The sequence below is a fragment of the Vombatus ursinus genome, unplaced genomic scaffold (genome assembly GCF_900497805.2).
Source record: "Vombatus ursinus unplaced genomic scaffold, bare-nosed wombat genome assembly UNPS02014785.1, whole genome shotgun sequence".
In the NCBI taxonomy this organism is placed as follows: Eukaryota; Metazoa; Chordata; class Mammalia; order Diprotodontia; family Vombatidae; genus Vombatus; species Vombatus ursinus.
This window is the reverse complement of record NW_020954563.1, coordinates 5,139,636-5,161,646: the sequence shown is the minus strand read 5'-3', so window position 1 is coordinate 5,161,646 and position 22,011 is coordinate 5,139,636. Positions and strand designations below refer to the sequence as shown.

The 22,011-nt window shown below is 39.2% G+C and overlaps 1 protein-coding gene across 1 annotated transcript in view; it reads right to left on the bottom strand.

Annotated features, from left to right (window-relative positions):
- The window catches only part of TOP1 (DNA topoisomerase I), a 115,891-nt gene that overhangs the window by 53,394 nt on the left and 40,486 nt on the right, over window positions 1–22,011 (bottom strand). The window contains exon 3 of the mRNA XM_027867121.1: window positions 13,840–13,942. Coding sequence (XP_027722922.1) covers window positions 13,840–13,942 — 103 coding nt within the window. The remainder of the gene's footprint in view (window positions 1–13,839; window positions 13,943–22,011) is intronic.

Genomic DNA, 22,011 nt, shown 5'->3' with positions numbered 1-22,011 from the left:
TTTTTCTTTGCCTATCTTGAGCTCTAATTTACTTCAATTATCTTTGCCCTACCATTTCCAGTCTAAAGTTTACTCTTCTTAAGAGAAAAGATGAATGTAAAACTGAAGTTAAATAGTTCTACTTATCAAAGAACCTCTGAGTTGTCAGGGAGCTCAGAATCCAATCCATACTTGAGTAGGAATATCCTTTACTGTTTTTACTCTCAAGTGGTTATCCAGTGGCCACTTGCAGACCTCTAGGGATGAAGAACTTACCCCCTGAGGCAGTTCATTTCAGTTTTTCCTTATATCAAGCCACAATCTCCCATTGCAGGCAAGTAAGACAAATTTAAATCCCTCTTCCGCATGACAGCCTTTCAAATATTTTTTGAAAAAGGTTCTAAAACTATCATAACCACCAACAAATTAAAAATAGTGAAATCGTATATGAACCATAAACTAGAATCTATTTACAGTTAGTAAGAGGAAGCCTACATAAATGTAAATTGAACAAAATGACATGTTTTTGTTTGTATTCTTTACCAATATCTTTTTCATCTGTGTACTCATCAGATTTTGCTATTATTTAATTCAATTACAGTCAGTGTATATGATGTTCTCAATTCCTTCTTGATTCATCATTTTGCATGACTCTTCTCACGTTTCTTTGTATTCTTCATATCTGTCTTTTTATGAAACAATAGTATTCCATACCACTGACATGCTATAGTTCATTTGATTGTTCCCTAATCATTAAGGTTACAAGTTTCTATTGGACATAATCTGTAGTTTAACACTTTTGCAAAACTGGGACTTTTATCCTCTTTAAACACATGAAGATAGCTCTCTTCCTCTCCTTCTGCCAAGTCTTCTCTTATCAAGGCTAAACATCTCTTCCTCTTCAACAAATTCTCATATGACATGGTTTCAAGGGCCTTTCTCTGGACCTGGTTTTGCTTGTCAATGTTCTTCCTAAATGCAACCCTCAGAACTCAATCAATCAATCAATCAACAAGTATGTATTAAGTACCTACTAAGTGCAAGGCACTGCACTAATGTGTTGGGGGTGTAAGTACAATGAATGAAACAATTCATACTCACAAGGAGTTTATAGTCTAATGAGGGAGACAACAAGAACATATATGAACATATGCAGAATAAATGCAAAGTAAGTTAACACAAATAAGTTATTCTACATGGAATCTGGCCAGGATCAGCTCTTCTGACATAATTCTTCTAGAACCAGTCCCCTTCTCCTGTATTCATCTAAAGTAGCTGCCCTGGCACTACCTTCTAAGTCTTTAAAATTAGACTGAACTGATGAGTTCCCAATGCATTCCACATTGGTTTCTTTAGATGGCATCCCATTTCATCCTAATCAGGAAAATCTGTGTCTATATCATCAGAAATCCGTGGTTGAGAATATGACATTCCTTTTAAGTCAACTTCCTCTAGTGACTCTTAAGTCATGTAAGCCTACTTATTCCTTCTTTGAAATCCACTCTCTCAAACGTAGAATGTACATATCAGATTATCAGATGAGGTTCCTTAAAATAAGGTAGCCACTTCCTCTTATGATTCCTATCATTTCTACTCCAGCAATTATTTTCCTCTTCTTCATCCGAATCAAATCCCTTCATTGTTTCCTTCATATTTTGAGGGAAAAATTATTTCTAAGAATATATAATCAGTTGCTCTTTCTCTGATTTTTAGCAGAGTGTTCCAACAGATGTTTCAATAATTGAAGTGCCCCACTGCTACTCTATCAACCCTCTGTATCAGCCTTGTGATTTGCTTTTCAGCTCAATATCTATTTATTCCTTCCACCCAGGCATGCTGCACTATACTGCCCCTGCAATATAATATCCCTTCTGTTTCTCTCTCCACTGATCCCCACCTAAATGTTTTTCACTACGCTCTCTTCTCCAGTTTATTAATTTCCTCATGGGGTACACAATCTTGATGCCCAAACACTACTCCAGAGCCTCGTTTAGCAACTTCGTTCCTTTTCAAAAGATTATACCTATCTGATACTGCCATATTCACATTCCAGCAAGTCTCAGTTACATCTATGAGGTTGAATCTGCTTGTTGTCAGTTAACATTGCTTCTCTACCCCAAGCTGTGGGCCTCTCTTCCTTGTTCTTCTTCATATCTCAGACATGTTCCCCCAAAGGCTTTCTTGCCGTCGGTAGCACTTTTCACAAGCCTCAGATCATACTATGCTTGAGCCTTCTACATGCTATCTTACACGTTTGTCATACTTTTTTGTATTCCTCTTTTGTTACTTACCTCTACTTTCATCAAATTCCTTTTTGAATTTGAGCAAAAAAAGAGAACTCCCTGTTAAGACACATTGGTTTCAACCCCTTTTTGCCCTCAATGGACTTGTTTGCTAGGTGTCCTCAGAATTTCATCTGAGAGGCTCTAATCCCTCTTGATTTGCAGCTGATCATGCACTCATTTTAGAAATCAACTCCCCAATTAAATGTATACATGTTTGATCATGCCTAGTGTCTCCCTTCTTAGCCATTCATACTTGGCTGACAAAGTTACTTTAAAAATTTACAGATTTTGCAACAATTAAATACAAACCCTATTGCAGAAACACATTTTCCAAGAATGGCTGAACAAACTGTGGAATATTAAGGTAAGAGATACCTGTATTGTTAAAGAAAAGACAAATAATGAAGAATTGACAGAAACCTGTGAAGGATTCTAGGAATTGTTATTGAACAAAATAAGCGAGATCAAGAGAACTTCTACATGATGACCACAATAACGTAAAGAAACATAACTTTGAAAGACTTCAGAATGATTGATACAGTGACCAGTAATGATTCGTAAGACTCATGATGAAACATACTTCCCACCTCTTGATAGAGAGGGAAATAAAATAGAGATTTGGAATGAGACACATTTCTGGACATGGCCAATGTACTGATTTGTTTTGCTTGACTACTTTTTTGTTAAAAGGAAGGGAATAGTTAGTGGGAAGTGATGGATATTAAAAAAAAAAAGGTACACTAATAAAACATTAAATATACAAGAAAAAAAGTTCAGACAGTCACAGAAACAGCAATTACCTTTTAAAACTGAATATGCACTTTTAAAACAAACTATATGTAACAGAAGTTCACATTTTCATACATGGCACTTTTTTGGTTTTGTTTTGATTCTAAATGCTTGTTGATGATTAAGTTCATAATAAAATAGAAAATGTAACTAAATCAAAAGTTAGTTTGTTGGTCACCAACAGAAAGGTAAGACATGGCCTTTAATTTTAACATAATGACACTGTCAATCTTCCCCCACCTCCTGCCCCATCCCAGCTTCCTATCAATTCTACAATACAGCTGGTTAGTTCCATCTTCTAGGTCAGAATTAGGGCCAGAGTAGTAACAGTTCCTCTCGTTGCTTCTTCTGCCTTCCGCAATTTCAAACTTTTACCAAACCAAGTCACATTTTTATCAGCTCACAGTCATAGGAAGTCAGAGATCTAGAGGTAGAAGGGATCCTAAAAGTCTAATTTCATTTCATAGAGATGGAGTGGTTTGCCATTTCCTTCTCCAATTCATTTTACAGATTGAGGAACTGAAGCAAACCGGGTTATGTGACTTGCCCAGGGTCACGCAGCTCGTAAGTGTCTAAGGCCAGATCTGAACTCATGAAGAGTCTTCTTGACTGCAGACCCAGCACTCTCTCCACTGCGCCACCTACCTGCCCCAGACCCCTCCAATTTAGTGGAGAGTGATCTTCAGACAACAGACAATCTGTCTTTAGTTTATACTCAAAGACTTTACAGCTTATTAGAACCTTCCAGAACAGCCTTCAGGAACCCAGATTTACCACCAAGTTACAAGGTACCAGTGTTAAGATTATATAACTTCTCCCCCTCTCTTTTTATGGTGACCAAAATACTCTCTATTGGTCTTACTTGCTGGGCAGAGTTATGGATTTTCACAGAAATGGAAATTTTTTTTGGCAAACAAGTTAATTTATCACTGTGTTAATCAGATATGTTTCTTCTGAATAAGGCATTTGTGTCTACTACAGTAAGACATATTATTGTCATTAATTCTATCTCTTCAAATCTAAGTAATTCCTATCTGCATTTACCTTATGGTTTAAACCTCCCACTCACTTATTTATTATCTGTGTTCTATACATTAGTATATAAACATCTGAAGTATTATTCCTCCTCAACTTGCCATAGCCTCCTTTTTCACCCAAGATCTTAAACTTCAATTGGAAAAAGCGATGAAAACCACCACCAGTAGCCCCCAATCCTTTTGTTCCCTGTTTAGGACTTCATAGTCCCTTGAGACCTTTTCTAAGGTCCCACATATGTCAATAGAAATGGGAAAAGACTAATGAGTTTAATGAGTCTCAGTAATTTTCCATATCCCCAATATATTTCCCACTCCCATTGGTTACACCAAATGCTTAAAGGAATATGACAGGGAAAAACAGGTGAAATTATGGATTTCCTTCAAAAGGGTCTAGAGCAAGGTACAGAGGGAAGCGGCATAGTTAGTATAGTGGGAAGTGTTGGATTTAAAGGCAGAGGATCTAGGTTCAACTTCAGCTTTGCTCCCTACTACCTATTACTGACTTTATACTAATCACATCTCTGAGCCTCAGTTTGCTCATCTATAAAATAAGGGAATAGGATTAGATGACCCCTAAGCTGTCTTCCAGTGCTAAATCTATTCTCTTATGGTCTAAAACACAGGGATCAGAATAGGAAATTACACTTACATCCTCTATGCTATTACTTTCAGAAACATTTCCCAAATCCAAGGAACAAATATTTAATCTCAGCTCATAAAATATTCCTCCCCTCACCCTTACAAAGCAGACTTCAAAAGGGGACCTTGTCTCCCAACACACCCACATTTCTCACTCTGAAAGTACAGCTATGTACTGCCAAAGTAACCAAAAAGCTCAGCCTTCACTACCTCAAAGGACCAGCTTTTTTCTTTTCTTAGCTTCCCACAGACTTGTCATCTGTGATAAGTTCAAGACTTGGTGCCTGGGAGCTGGTGCACAAGCAGCATAAGCAACATGAACCAAAGCCAGGCAAAAACAAAATCCCTCTCATGTAGTAGTCTTTTATGACCACCACACCTCTCCCTTTCAAAAAAAAGAGGGGGAAAGGATGGAGAACAAAACATTTTCCTTACATTTAGCAAGGTTTTTTCCCCAAATAAAAAAATTTTTGATTTAGCATATGAAAAATGCAGCTTTTTAAGGTAGTTACTCTATCAGATGCCATTTTCCTCATTGAGTTTTGGCCCAGTAACCAGTTTATTCCTTATATTTCTTATCAAAAGCTATATGTATAAAATGGCCCTCCTCAGGGAGGAAGGGAAAACAGTATAGCAAAGTTATTCTGAAAACTGATGCAAACAACTTGGGGGTCATTTGTCACAAACCACTTTGGCTTGTAATGACCATAATCTGGGAAACAGTCTCTATATTTTGTTTCTTAGAGTTTTGCTGGGTCAAATCACAAGGGAAATGAATGTTTCTGAATTGTTCAAATAAATAAATGACTATACAAGGCAATTAGGAGGCAGCAGTATCAAGAATAATGATCATTTTGGGGTTTTTTTTCTAATTGTCCTCAGGGTTCATTATTTGCCCAGCTATAGCTCTGCCTTCCTAACTCTGTTTTACTTAGGCTATGAAAATGAGTTGTACCTTTGGGAACCACCTTGATGGTGGGCAGAATGACCAGAGGAAGGCAGTTTGGGAGCCCAGGTGTTGCTGGACAAGTGAGATGCTAGCACACACTACTGCGTATAGCCAGGAAAGGGAACATGAAACTTTCTTGAGGCATCATTGATAGAGTAGGAAGAACACTAGTTCTGGCATAAGAATAGGTAGGTTCAAAGCCTCTATCTGCTACTCACTACCTATACAACTTTGGGAAATGTTTGAACCTTTCTGGGCTCCTCTGTAAATGAAGAAGTGGAACCAGATGATCCCTAAGTCTCTTCTGGATATGTTCAACACAAGAAGAATGAAAGCACACATTGAAGAATAATATCTCATTCTCCCAGAAGGTGAATTTTTGGAGAAACACGTCAGACAGAACATTTAAAAACTGTCTACAACCCAATATTCATATAAATGTGAAGTCTGCAGCATTTAAAAATATAATGGGACCCCACTGGATTTGTTTTGAGAAAGTGCAGTTATGTGCTATTCAACTGTGAAGGAGATATTTTAAGTAAATTTTAGATCTCTTAAGATGTGGGATCTGGAAATTGTCAACAGTGCAGGTGCGATGTCTAGGCAGCAGAGTAGCATAAGAATCTCAGGGAAAAAGTCTGGAGAAACAGAGGGAGACAAGACAATAAAAGGCCACACAAGGTGAGGTGGAATAGGCCAAGAGTCAGTGGCAGAGTGACTGGGATATGCAGAGGTCAAACAGGGCCTGGGAGCAGGGCCTCTAACATACACTAGACTGGGGTGAGAGTAGGAGGTCAAGATTTCTTAGGGATACCACTGGGGATGGTAATCATGATGTCAAACCTGAGCAAGGAGCAGACTTGGAGCCCAAATAATTAAGAACTTCAATTACAGAGGAGTGGTAGCTAGAGAACTGTTTGGTACTTTTAGCCCTGTATCAGTAATGGAACTCAGTAACAGAAAGGGAGATAAGAGACTACTGAATTGGGGTACTATAAGCCCATTTTGCCAGTTTTGTTTGTTTTTGCTACCTTATTTGTTCTGGGTATTAAATATAACATGTTGCTGCTCTCTAGTGGAAAGAAAGGTGTCTCTTTTTGTGTGGCTCCTAAGTGAAAGCCAACAGAGACAGAAAGCCTAGGGCCACAAAAGGTGTTTAGCAATAGAAACAAGCACCAATACGGCCAACATTCCCATGTAAGACTCTTCCTCTTGTTAACCACATAACTGCACACCAGCCAAAGCAGCCGAATAAGGCGATGGACAAGACTGGATTTAGTTTTCACATTCTGCAAGTGAACATACCAAATCTTAAAAGGAAACTAAGTGATGATAGATCTTGTCAGGGGTGACTAAAAAGTTCCTGTTGTTTCCCTTATCTGAAACAAAAGTGAACTTTAAGAAACCCAAAACTCTTATAAGAATCAACCTAGCCAATCACTTTGCTAAGAGAAATAAAATTAATTTCACTGGTGCACAAAAAAGTACATTTGCTTCGTGGCAAAAAGGTGCTTTGTCAGAGGAGGTCAAAATATTAGGAATTTAAAAAAAAATTTTTTTTCTTCAACCCACATCATTTTGTTCAGCAAGCTCAAGCTTTCTCACGTGAAAAGAGAGACGCAGAGAGAGCTTACTTGCTCGCCAAATTTACTCACAAGTGAAAAGATGTGTGGCTAAATTTTCCCAGTGCTTCCAAGTAAACAAGCTAAATGTTCCAATTCCAACAACCCTCTACCTCTTACTCGATGGAGCCCTCTGGTTATAACTCCAGCAATTTAAATGCACTAAAACTCTGAGTAGGTCATAGCCCGGAATCTGCCTGAAAACAAAATTGGATACAATCAAGGAATGGTATAAAGGACACTAACATTGAAACCTGTAACTCTTGCTATTTCGAAGGAGAGGGGAAGGGGGAAGGCACTAGAATTGTGCTAACAAGGCAGGTACAATCAGAGTGCAATTCAGCTTTTAATTCAGAAGTCACTTCTACACTGCCCCTCATTGCAATATAATTTGGAATAAGTTATAAGAGGATGGCACACTGCAGTTCAATATTTAACAATAGTATACTTTACATGTTTCCTTCTCCTCATTTTATATTTGTTGTAGGAACCACAATAATTAGCATTTTATCATACCTGACCTTGTCTCTTTTATTCACTGTTTCATTGTTTCCACTCCCCACTTGATCTGTAAGCACCTTGCAGATAGACTGTATCTTAAACTTTCATAAGCAATAAGGTATGGATATCAAATGTGCCTCAACACAAACTCTGCTGATTGCTGAGGACACAAGGCAACACCACTGTAGTAGAAAGTACAATGGATTAGGTCCTAAGCAACCTGGGAGCTAGTTTTAGCCCCCCCAGCAAGATGTAGAACACTGGGCAAGTCACACCACTCTGTGATTCAGTTTTCCTTATCTACTAAATGAAGGCACTGAATTATATTCCTTTTCAGCTCTGAAATTCTATGATCCAAGCAAAGATGCACGGGCAACGGGAATAAGAGACTGAAGAGGGAATGACATCAGGGCCAGACATATAGATTTAGAAGTCAATCACATAGATATAGTACAGATTTAATTCTGAGGGAACAAAATATAAGAGAAGAAAGAATAAAGGGGTCAGTGGCTAAGCCTTACAGGACGCCCAGGTTAGAGGATGAAGACAGTCACAGAAGCCAAAGGAAGGTAGAAGTAAGAAGGAGAGGGTGCAAAAGTCAAGGAAGATGAGAGAGAAAAGATGACAAATTTTGCCTACAGGGTAGTGACTGGTGACCTTAATGAGAGCAGTTTCAGTAGAACAGTGAGGATGAAAGCCAGATTGTGCCAGATAAGGAGGGAGTGACTGATGAGGGAAGTGAAGGTAGCAGGAGTAACCACTTACTGGAGAAATTCATGTACAAAAGGTGGGAGAGAGAGGAGTCAAAGATGACTCCTGTTGTGAGCCGGAGGCACTTTGGGAATATGGTGTTTCTGACAAGAATGGGAGTTGTTTTTGAAGGTAGCCTGCCAACTGTGATGTACCTATGACACACTGATACGATACTGTATAGACTACAGTCTTCTCAATAGAATGAAACTGAAAGGACTCAGCCCCAAAGCACACCACGCATTGAAGGTGAAAGAGTCTCTTGGTATGGACAACAGAGACTGCGAAGTCTCTGGAAAGAGCATGGGGCAAGGAGTAAGAAAAAGACTGGGGTTCAAATCCCAATTCTGCCACTAACTAGGTCATCACGTGATTAAGCCATTAAGTCACTTAACCGTGCTTGGGCCTAAGCTTGAGAAGATGCAGGTATGTACTGTTGAACTGTGAAGGAGACATTTAAAGAAATTTAAGAATCTTTAAGACATGCTATCTGGGAACTGTCAACAATGCAGGTACAAAGCAAGGATGTCTAGGCAGTAAATAACATAAATCCCAAGGGGAAAGGGTCTGGAGAAATAGACAGAGGGAGACAAGACAATTAAAGGCCACAAAACATGAGGTGAGATAGTAAAGAACAAACAGTGGCAGAATGGGGTATGCAGAGGTTCAAACATGGCCTGGAAGCAGGGCCTCTAGGGCCACTAGATAGAGGTGAGAGTAGGAGACCAAGATTTCTTAGGGATACATACCCCTGGGAACAGCAGTCATAATGTCTACTGTTATTTTTTTTATTAATAAATGTATTTTTAGTTTTCAACATTTTTTTCCACAAGATTTTGAGTTCCAAATTTTCACCCAATCCCGCCCCTCCCCCTACCCCAAGACAGCATGCATTCTGAGTACCCCTTCCCCTACTCTGCCTTCCCTTCTATCTCCCCCCCTTCTCCTATCTGCTTCCCCTTCTAAGTAGTCACAATGTCCAAGGGACCTGAACAAGAAGTCAAGAGTGGACTGGGAGCCCAGATAATCAAGAATCTCAATTAAGGAGGAGTGGTAGCACGTGGTAGCTAAAAAGTAAAATGAGGGTTACAATGACTTTCAAGGTGTAGAACCACCTATGAAGTGGGGGTGATTTCTCGGGTGTGATACGAGCTCAGTGGGCATTCAACAGTACATGACTTCATAAACACCCAAGACGAGAAGAAAAAAGAACAATTTCTAATCAATGATACAAAAAAGGTACCACTTCCCAGTAAAAGAGTAAAGATGTCCCTCTGGATCAGTCATAGAAGCAAGAATGGATTGAGAAATTAAATTTTCATTTGAAATTACCTACGGCAAATAAGTGGTTCTAAGGCAAGATCCCAGAACCTTGCTAGAATGCCCAGGGGTGGGAGATGGGAGAAACATGATTGCTGATATTATTGGGCATATATATATATATATATATATATATTCTAAAAACACATTAATACACACACACACACACACACACACACACACACACAGACATATTCTAAACATACCCCTGACTGCCACTGGAACTGTCAATAGGCCTTTTCACTATGAATTACCAGACACCAAGTATTTACTGAGTAGTTATTGTGTGCTAAGCACTGGGGATTCAAAGAAGGGCAAAAACATGATTCCAGCCCTCGAGAAGTGGCATTCTAATGGGGAAGACAATATGCAAACAACCATGTGTATACAAGATATATCTATACAGATATAGACACAGATACAGATGTATGTAAATGGAAGGTGTAACCTCAGTGGGAAGGCACTAGCAGCAGGGTAGGATTTGAGCTAAGTATTGAAGGAGGCGAAGCCAGCAAGCAGACAGTGCGTTTCAGGCACGGGGGACAGTCACTGAAAAGGCCCAGAGTTGCAAGATGGAATGCTGTGTATAAGGAACAGCAAGAAGACCAATGTTTCTGGATCTTTACAGTGCATGGAGTGGAGTATAATCCTGGAAAGGTTGAAAAAGGCCAGACTGCCAAGGGTTTAAGCTCAGACAGAGGGCTTAATATTAGATCCTAGAAGTCATTGGAGTTTACTGAATAGGGGAATGACTTGGTCAGACCTGTACTTTAAAAATGACTTTGAACAATCATTCTGGAACGTGATTTAGAACTATGCCCCAAAAACTATTAGACTGTGCCTACCTTTCGACCCAGCAATATCCCTACTAGGTCTATACCCCAAAGAGACTAAATGAAGAGGAAAAGGACCCAATATAAACAAAACTATGTATAGCACCTGTTTTTGCGATAGCAAAGAATTAGAAAACGAGGAGGTATCTATCACAACTGGTGAATGGCTGAACAAGTTACAGTATGTGAATGTAAAAGAGTACTATTGCGCTGTGAAAAATGATGAAGGTTATTATTTCAGAGAAACTTGGGAAGACTGGTATGAATTTATGCAAAGTGAAATGAGCAGAACTAGAACAATTTATACAATAACAACAATACTGTAAAGACAAACAACTCTGAAAGACTTAGGAACTCTGATCAATATAATAACTAACTACAATTCCAGGGGACTCATGATGAAACATGCCACTACCTTTTAGAGAGAGGTATGATGGACTCAGAGTACGGATGAGACATATTTGGGGGGGGCAGATTTATTTTACTTCAATATATATGTTTGTAATGGATTTTGCTTTTCTTGTTTTCTCACTGGAGGAGCTAGGAGGAAAATAATGTGGACTCGAAAATAAAACTAAATTTAAAAAAGAACCCTGTTATCTGACACCTTTCCATGTATTATGCTTCTGACTTCCAAAAGCTACTGGAAGGGAACCTGTCAGCAGAAGAGTATATATGGTAATCCTATTATTACAGACATACCCCAAAGATATCAAAGACTGAGAGAAAGGAATTAGATGTGGAAAGGACTTTTTGTTATAGTAAGGAATTGGAAATGAAAAGGGTATACCAATCAACTTGAAGGAACAGATCAACAAAATGTGGCACGTGAACAGAGTAAAAATTACTACTACATCCTAAAAATGACCAAAATGACAGATCAGCAGAAACCTGGGAAGACTTGAATAAACTAATGCAACGAAATGAGCAGAACTAGCAAAACAATTTACTTGCTGACCACAGTAATATAAAAGAAAACAACTCTGAAAGAGGTCAGAACTCTGATCAAATCAGAGACCAATCATGACTTCAGAAGACGATGACAAAGTACGCTTCCCATTTCTAGACATGGCCAGGTTGTTGATTTATTTTATACTTATTTGTTTCAAGGGAGGGCTTCTACGGGGAGCAGGGGGTGAGTCAGTGGATTGTGACAGAGATGCAAAAAAATAAAATAAAGGAGTATCAATAAAACATTAGAAATACAGAGGAAAAAATAAAACCATTAAAGAGACAAATAGGACAAGTTTGTTACCACAAAGTTTGTTAAGAACAAGCAATGTCCCTAAATTTAATATATACTTTGAAAACTGCATGTAATCAAAGTTTACTCTATGATCCTCTTCTTTTTGTATTTTGAAATATTTCTGTGGATTATTGTTAAATCTGTGACCCCCCCCAAAAAAAAGAAAGAAAAAAGGAAATCACTTTGGCAGTCAGAGGATGAACTGGTGTGTATAAAGACTTGAGGCAGAGAGATCAACTAGAAAGCTATTACAATGATCCAGGTGTGAAATGATGACAGCCTACACCAAGGTGGCTTCTGTGTGAGTGAAGAGAAGGGGACTTATATGGGAGATGCTGTAAAAGTAGAAATGACAGGAATTGGTAGACAGTCTAGACATGTGCAGTGAGTATGAGTGAGGCTGAGGAAGATATTGAAGTGGTGAGTGTTGGTAACTGAGAGGAAGGTGCTACCCTTGAGAGTAATAAGAAATTTCAGAAGAGAAGAAATTTGGGGGAAAGATAATGAGTTCAGTTTTAGGGATGTTGAGATTGAAATACCTAAGGGATGTATAGTTTGAAATGAACAAAACGCAATTGGTGAGTTGAGACTGGAGCTTAGGAAAGAGGTTAGGGCTGGATATATAGATCTGGGAATCATCCACACAGGGATGATAACTGAACTCATGGGAGTTGATGTGGTTGCCAAGTGAAATAATATAATAAAGGGAAAGGAGAAGGTCCAGGACAGAGTGTTGGACACTCAAGGTGTGGCCTGGATAAAAATCCAGTAAAGGATATAAAGAGAGAAGGGAAAGAACAATGTTATTAAAACCTAGAGAGAAAAGAATATCAAGGAGAGCAGTGTAATCAACAGAGCAAAAGCCTTTAGAGAGGTCAAGAAGGATGAAGACAGAGAAAACATCACTAGGTTTTCTTTCATTAGCTTTTAAATCCAATTTTAAAACCATCAGTCTCTCTTTCTAACAACTAGACCTTTACCCTGAAGCAGTTCTATTTCAGATCTTATGGTATATAACAAATGGACGCAACAATCATTTGAGAACACAGAGAAGTCACCAGAAAAGTAAAACTGTTCCTGCCCTCGAGACATCTCCATCACATTTAAGTAAGTTTGGAGGATTTTAAGAGGAAAAGCAATCTTTCACTGCTCAAGGAATTTACTAAGAGTCTACTATGTTAAAAAAACCAAAAAAACAAAAACAAAACATAATGAAAAACAGTGCCAAAGCAGGGACCTGAACCTAAGTCTCTTAGCTTCTGGTCTAATGTCTTCCTATTACTGCTGGGAATTTGATTCCAAAGCTCCAGCTGAGCCTCAATTTCCCTATCAGTATGTCAAGTGGCAGTCAGATTAAGCTATATCCTTTTTGATGTTTAATTCCCTCTATTCTAGAGTGTACAGGGCCAGGAAAGATCCAATCCTTCCATGGCCCCAAATCAAAGGATATTTCAAAGGCAAAATATTCAGGGTTCCTGGAAGACCAGTTAGATCTGTTGTTTTCAAAGAGCTGTTCATCTTGAACATTACAATGAATGTATGTTCTTTCATTGAGAAAGGTAAAGACTTCATAGCATACATGTCCATAGTTCAAGGAAACTGACATCATAAGCAATGGTTTGATACAGTTAGATATAAGAATACTGGCTATTCCAAGTAGTCAGTCAACAGCACTTATTCAGGGCTTACTACGTGCTAACAGAACTGCTATCATGGTCATCTTAATCAGCCACTCCAGAGTAAAGGGATAGCTGAGAATAAAACAGAACTCTGCTTATTTTTACAACAGCCCTACCTAAAATTCTCATGAAATTAGCACTGGTGTGAGCTAAGACCTTGTTGACCAATTATCTAAACAGTGTTGCACTTACTGACAAAGATACTCTTACCTATTACTGTGCTTGGACTTTTCCCGGTCTTTTTCCTTGTCCTTCTTGTGCTCTTTGTGTCGGTGTTCTCGATCTTTGTGTTTATCTTTGTGTTTGTGAGAATCTGCAAGCAGAGGAGGAGATGAGTCAGTCAAGGGAAGTCATTAGCTCTGGCCTGCTTGCCTGCCTTACTTATACTGGCTGGATTGTTACCCAGTACAGCTTAACAATCACAAAGACAGCATTAAGTTTGCCTGACAGTGTTTATGCATAATTTCCCAAGAAGCTCAACAAGACATGGGCTTGCTCTATCTGTAGCATGCAACCCACACATCGGGTAAGAAGCAAGGCTCTATGGAATGTGGCATTGGTCCTTCAATTCTTCTTTTATACCTAGCTTACTTTGTTATCATGTACCCCGTTAAAATCCAAAAGGAGAACCATTTAATGACAGATGGCTCAGCTGTGTCTCTTGAGAATCCAACCTCTGGGGTTACCTATATTCCCCAAAATCAGGTAAGTAAGCTTTGCTCAAAAGTAGTCTCAGTGTTTCTCTTTGTTACAAAGAAGGTTCAGCTTGAGGTGTCAATAACATATATAACTGGGATAGTTAAAAAAAAAAGAAAGAAAAAAACCCAAAATCCACAAGGCATCACTAAAAACTTAATTTAAACATGAAAAGAAAAACCAACAAAATAAAATAAATAAAAATAAAAGCCAAAAATTCATAAAGTATTGGAAAAGGTATGAAATAAATCAGTGACAGAAACAATGACATACTTCTCAACGCATGGAGAAGGTGAAGCAATGCTTGCTACAGCATTTACTAAACAGCTTTTAAGTCTTGTGCTGACTGGCCATTAGAGTGAATGGCACCGGACAGTTTGCAATCCAAGATTTAGAGATGCAGATGACTACATTTAACTCACACTATTGCAGACCAACAATTTAATAAACATTTATTAAGCATTTTCAATGAATAATAAGGCATGATGGTGGTGGAAGAAAAAAACAAAAAAACAAAAAAAAAAACACAAAACACAAAGGTGAAACAGTTCCACACCCTCAAGGGCCAGTATGCAGTCAATTGAGGTGGAGACAAAAGTAAATACCAAGCTTTTTTTCTCGTTTGCTTGGTTTTTTTTTCTCTTGAAAGGGAAAGTGTTAACTGGAGGGATTACACCAAAGCAACAAAGCATTTACTAAACTCAAGGAAGGCACAAAGCTGGGCTCCAGAGATAAAAACATTAAATGAAAAATTGTTACAGCCCTCAAGGAACTTAGATCCTCTCAACAAAGGGAAAACAACAGGTAAGTATGTATACAATTATCTGAGGAGGGGTCTCAGGCAAGGCTTTGTGGAAGATGTGGCTCCTGGACTGAGTGTCTAAGGCAGGAGGTAGAAGTGTACCATTTGGAGAACAGCAAATACCCAAGTTTGGCTAGAACATAAGAGTATATCAAAGAACAGTGAAATAACCCTGGAAAAGTAAACTGTCAGATTCAGAGAAAACCTGGAAAGACATCATGAACTGATGCTGAGTGAAGACAGCAGAACCAGGAGAATAACTTATGCAATGACTACAACAATGTATATAGGAAAGCAAGTTTGAAAGACTTAAATATGATCCATGCAATGACTAACCATGACTTTTCGGTGGGGGGAGTGTTAGTGGTTAGTGACAGTGATACAAAAAAAGACAAAAGAATACCAATAAAACATTTTTAAATACTCAGAAGAAAACAAAAAACCAAGAAGAGGACACAAAAGGCAACTGTTACTTCCTTGGAAAATTTAATGCACATGTTTTGGGGGCAGCAAGGTGGCTGATGGAAAGGAGAGAGGAGAAGCAGGGACTCCAGTTAGGACACTGTTGCAAGAGAGATGATGAGGGCTTGAAATAAATCAGTGGCTGTGGGAACAGAGAAGAAATAAATTTGAGCTACGACGTGGGGATAGATTGGGTATAGGGAGTTAAGGAGAAAATTGCAGATGATTCCAAGGCTGTGGATCTGTGTTTACTGTAAAGATGATGATGCATTCAAAAAGGAGGGAAGATAGTGAGTTCTAATTTGAATATACTGAGTTTGAGGTGTCTATAGGACAATCCACAACTTTGGATCTAGGGCTGGAAGGGACCTAACAGGCCATCTAGCAAGTGCAATCCCCCCATTTTACAGATGAAGAAACTAAGACCCAGAGAGACTAAATGACTTGTCCCAAGTCACACAGGTAAGTACAAATTAGAGGTGGGATTTGAACCTAGGTCCAAAAGGCAGTTTGCTAATGTGGAGACTGGAGGGAGCCTCAGAGTTAGAGAGATCTGGGAGTCATCTGCATAGAGAGAACCTTTTTAACTCATAGGAGCTGATGAGATTACCAAGAGAGAATGTATAAAGAAAGTTGAGAGGCAGGCCCAGGACACAGACTTGGGAGAAATTACAGACAGGAGAAGGAACATGGGTAGATGATAAGCAAAAAAGCCTGGAAAGGAGCAATTAGGTAGGAAGAGAATCACAACAACGTCAAGAAAAGTCAAGTAAAGAGTACCCAGGAAGAGAGGATGGTCAAGAGTGTCAGATGAGGCCAGCATTGGAAGTAGGATAAGCACTGAGAAAAGGCCAACAATAAAGTCAAAATGGGTTCACAATTCAGATATAAAGGCTGATACTATAAGCAAATTGGAAGAGCAAGAAATACTTTACCTGTCAGAGTTATGGAGAACAGAAGAATTTATGACCAAACAAGAGACAGAGAACATTATGAAATGCAAAATGGATAACTTTGATTACATTAAATTGAAAAGTTTTTGCGCAAACAAAGCCAAGGTTTAGATCAACCACAGAGGGTAGTGTGATAGTTAATTAGTAAAAAATAAAAGGATTGCTGTGGAGCTGTGAGTTGAGGTTAGATATCAAATTTTTAGTGGCCTCAGTCAGCACAGTTGCGTGAATCCATCTATCACAGTTTAGCAGCTCAAGTATAGGAGTGAAGGCAAGAGAAGTAACATAGCTGGGAGTTTACCAAAACATGGGCAGCAAGAGAACAAGAGCAAGAGATTTGAAAGCAACAAGAGGATCAAGACTGCAAAAGGAGGAAATGATGGCCTGGGACCAAAAGGCAAAGACAGTGTGGAGTGCATGACATCAATAATAATAACAGCTAGCACAGAGAGCTAGGTGGTATAGCACCATTACATTGAGAGCACCTTGGGCGCAGGGACCATCTTTCACATCTTTTTGTATCTCTACAAAAAGTATCTTGGCACAGTGCATGACACATAGTAGATGTTAAATAAATCTTTACTGTTTGACTAATGGGCACAGAGATAGAAGGACTTGAGTTCAAATCCTACCTCAGACATTTACTGGCTATGTGACCCGTTGCTTTGCCTCTATCAGTCTATTTCCTAATTTGCAAAATGGGGATAATAATAGCACCTTCCTCCCAGGGTTACAAACAGCAGGCATATGTAAAGTGCTACATAAATGCTAGCTATTATTATAAGATATTTAAAAATAATAAATAATAATAATAACTATATAGTGCTTTAAAGGCATCATAAAGAGTTTTACAAATATTATTTCATTTGATTCTCATGACAAACCTGAGGTAGGTGCTATTAGTATCACTCCCACTTTATGGAAGAGTAAACTGAGGCTGAAAGAGGTTAAATAACTTGCCCATGGTCACATGGCCAAAAAGTGTCTGACAAAGGACAGGTTTAAAAAAGACCAGAAGACTGGTGAGAATTGGAAGAAGTTGAGTAGGCTGTGATCAGAGAGAATACATTTCAGAGTTCTATATGGACAAAACACTTTATGGAGAGAAACTGAAGGTGAAGGTCATGGAAGCTGAAGAGGTTAATGAACTGGGAGGCCAGGATGCTTGAGGAGACATCAACACGTCTATCTGAACTTGTCAAATATAACATAAGGGCTGCTGCTTGTCCTTCAATCTCAAAGAGGGCCATGACATCAGGGAGGTGATGCCATGACATGCAAGTGAACTGGATTTAAGTGAGGGGGGGCTGTGCAAAGTCACCAGCCTCACTTTCTCCTCCGGAGCCATCTGGGTCCAGTGACAAGATATAGATCAGAACAACTGGAGATGGCCCAGGATGGGTAAGGGTTAATACCGGGGTAAAGAGATTGCCAAACTCCTTGAGAGAGGAAGGAAAATCCTCTTGTGGCTAGCATACAGCAACAAGGATCTAGTTAGAGTGAGAGAGATGGATGCAGTGAACCTCAGAGGAGGAAATGTGGATGAGTGCTAAGAGCAGACAGAAGCTGTAAGTGGCAAAGAATAGCAAGGAACAGGCCTACTCTTCCTCCTGACTCAGTGCAGCAGAGGGAAAGGAGATGAGAGAGCTAAGAACATAGTGTTTTCTGAGGGAGCCAGGTTTCTGTGCAGTTAGACAGAAAGAGTGACAAGAAGAGGCTTAAGAGGAAGAGAAATTTGTTAATAATGGAACAGGGAGGGCACGACGGAAATTGAGTGCAAAATAAGCAGGGATAAAGAAGGATAACACTTAAATTGATGGGTATGAACAAGTAGGGGAGAGGCAAGAGAAAGGAGAAAGGGGTTTTTGCCTAGGTAAGTGACAACTCTGTGTTGTAGGGATTAGGAAAGAAAAAGGTGGAAACTTGCTAGCCACTGGATGTGGATGTCGAACCATTTGACTGGGCTTGCAAGTTCCTGTGATGGCAGAAGGTAGGATAAGATTTGTTTTCACTCAAACACCAGGGAAGATGGGAGATTTGGTCCGGTAACTAGGTAAGTACCTGATAATGAGGTTCATAAAGGTCTGACTGGAACTTACAACTTGGTGCCTCATTCTAAGATGTCTATAACACTTACCTAGGTGACCCTGGGCAAGTCACTTAACAGTTTCCTCCTCTGTAAAATGAGGGATTGGGCTAGAAGGCCTCAGAGGCCCCTTCCAGCTCCAAGATAGTAAAGGATTGATTTACAGTCAGGATAATCCCTGTACACGGAGCCACATAGAAGGTAGTACTTGAACTGAACTTTGAAGGAAACAAGGGAGTCTAAGAGACAGAAGTGAATGAGTGAATTCCAGGCATGGGGGGCAGCCTGCACAAATGCATGGAGAGGGAAGTAAGTGGGCATATGGTATACAGGGGACTTTAGGCCAGAGTATGTAAGGGGGATTAATCTGAATGAAGTCTGGGAAAAACCAGATCATGGGCAAGACTTTAAATGCGAGGAAGGAAAGAAACAAGAATTTAAGGGCCTACTATGTGCCAGCTACTATTCTAAGTGCTTTAAGATATATCTCATTTGATTTTCACAACAACCCTGGGAGCTAAGTACTATTATTATCCCTATTTGACACTTGGAAAACTGAAGCAGACAGAAGTCACTTAACTTTTTCAGTCAAAACTTTTCTTAGCAACTATGTGCTTTTTCATACATTCTTGGGAACTAATAAAAATTAATAAAAATGCCATATCACCCAGCACAGAAATGAGCAATGTTTGGGATACAGAGGTTTGTGGTCCAGGCTATCCAAAACCAAACACTGTTCACCCTGAGTCTAGGTGGGTGACGAGTCAGAAGGTCCTACAGTAGAATGGCCCACCAAACCAATATATGGACAAGGTAAGTTGGGAGAGCAAGTCTAGCCATCTGGCATACCTTTTGGCCATCATAACATCAGTTAGCAATCAGAGGATAGACCCACGTTTCTAGGGAAGCCTAACGCTCTGGTGCCCCCAAAATAAAGCTTGGCATCAGAGCAAGAGCAAATCAAGCACCACGGCTTAAGTCTGACAAGCAACGTTTGGCCTTGATTGTGGGTTGGATCCAGAACGCAGATCACATCACTCGGCCATGCTATGATAGCACAGGGATTACAGTAAAGCAGGGACACACTGTTAAGAAGATATTGCCAACCTTTTAAGATGATCAATCTGACAAAAGATAGCTTAATTATAGGGGAAAAGTGTTCTAAGTAACTAAAAAGCATTAAACTCAAAATGGAAAGGAAGCTAAAGGTATGACAATAGACCAACTCCAAGTATGTTTGAAGTAACCAGCCCCCCTAGGAAAAATTATTTTGAAATTTCTCATAATGCCAAGATTTCAGGGGCACAGTCCTATTTCTCCTTCCTCTCCCCATGGAGTGACTATTCTAAACATGCAGAACCACCTTCTACAACAGTCTCTTACTAATAATGCATTTATGTAGAAATATTTATGGTTGCATCTGGTTAGCTCTGTTGGTATTAATCCATCCAGGTACTGGATATAAACTTCAAATTCATTTATTAAAAAATATTTTTAAGTGCCCACTATCAAGAGGCCCAGTGTTCTGTGCTAGGAGAGATAAAAAGATGAGTGTGATGGATTTCCTGCTATCTTGGAGTTTATCATTTAGTATGAAAGATCAGACCTAGCTACAAATGAGCGAAATAAAAATAGAATGTGATTCCTCAGAGTACTCAGAGAAGCTCTCTACTTGCCCTGTTCATCATGTTCCTTAATAGTTCAGATGAAGATGTAGACGATACCACTTCTGTAATCTTGAATTTCACTTTACTTCTCTGGACTTCATCTATAAGGTAAAGGGATTGGACTAGGCCATCTAAAGGTCCTTTAGTTTTAAGTCCCACGAGCCTATGGATAGACAGATTTATCAAAAAGATGACACAAAGTTAGTAGGAATAACTGAAGTGGGGGACAACTGAATAGAGAAACCAACAAGATCAAATATAACAGGGATATGTATAAAACACACATTTAAAAAACATTCCTTATAGAGTACATATTTATCCCTTACAGTGAAATTCATTTAGTAAATTACCAAATGCATTGGAAGCAACTGCGATCTTTAAAAATTAGTCATTTACCTCCAGGTATTTTTAAAATACATCATTATGTTCAATTTCATTGGTTAAGAAAAATGATTAGAAATAAAAAGCTCTAATCCACTGCACTTCAGATCAATAAGAAACCCAGCTGACAAATAGGTCACAGTAATAAACTTCTCATTTCTTAAGCATTCAGAAATTCTGGATGAAGCCAATGTAGCCTCTGATGAAGCAGCAGGGTCAAAAATGCAATCTTGAAAATAGCTATTTGCCTACACACCCAAGGTGAATAATATTTTATGTTAAAGAGCAGAAAAGCTTGCTGACTCCCATTCACTGCAATACTATGACAATTCCATAAGGATGAAGGGAAAGAGGAGAAAATGTTTTTTGGGGGTGTGGAGGCTGGCAGTGCTAACAAGGCACTCAAGGGAAACAGACTTAGGTCCAATGAGTACTTAATTAAACAGACAGAACTAGGATAGACTAAGAGAATTAGTCACTGATTACTAAATGAACAAAACTAAAGAGGAAGGGGAGTTGAGACTACCTTTCATTTTAGGGAGGGGCACTTGTGACTTTATATTAAAAAGATGTAATGAGTCAGTGTCAAAGGTAAAGAGAAATCAATCCTAAAGAATTTGTCTTCAAAGACCATGAAACTGAAAAACGGAGAGATGTGGGGGGAAAAAACAGAAAGATATAAGCTAGACAATAATCTAATTAAGCAGATTTAGAACTGGTTTAATGGCTGGACTCAAAGAGGAGGCATTAATGGTCTGACACCAGTTTGGAAGATGGTATCTTGTGGCGTGCCCTAGAGATGGCTGACTCTGTGTTGTATTTTACTCAGAATCGGCTACAGGCATGGTTGGCAAAGCTTACCAGATTTTCAGATGACAGAAAGCTAGGAGAGATAATTTACAAAGAGAATGACAGTCCAGATCCAAAAAGATCTTGACAACCTAGAATGTGGGCTAAATCTAATAGCATGGCATTTAATGGGGACATATGTCAAGGCTTACACTGGGGCACAAAAAAATCAATTGCAGAGGACAAGACAGGTGAGGTGAGGTTAGGAAGCAGCTTATCTAAAAAAAGATCTGGGGATGGGAGGTTAGTAACTTCAACGAATCAATACCCCCAAAAGCTAACACAATTTGGCTGCATTAAGAGAAGGATGATGTACAGGACAGAGGAAGGCAACAGGCCCACTCTACTCTGTCCTGGTCAGGTCATATTGTGAGTGTTGGGTTCAGTTCTGGACACCACATTTTAGGGAGAACATTGATAAGCTGGAGACTGTCCATCCACAAAGGCAACCAGGACAGTGAAGGTCCATGGAAACCACAAGACTTA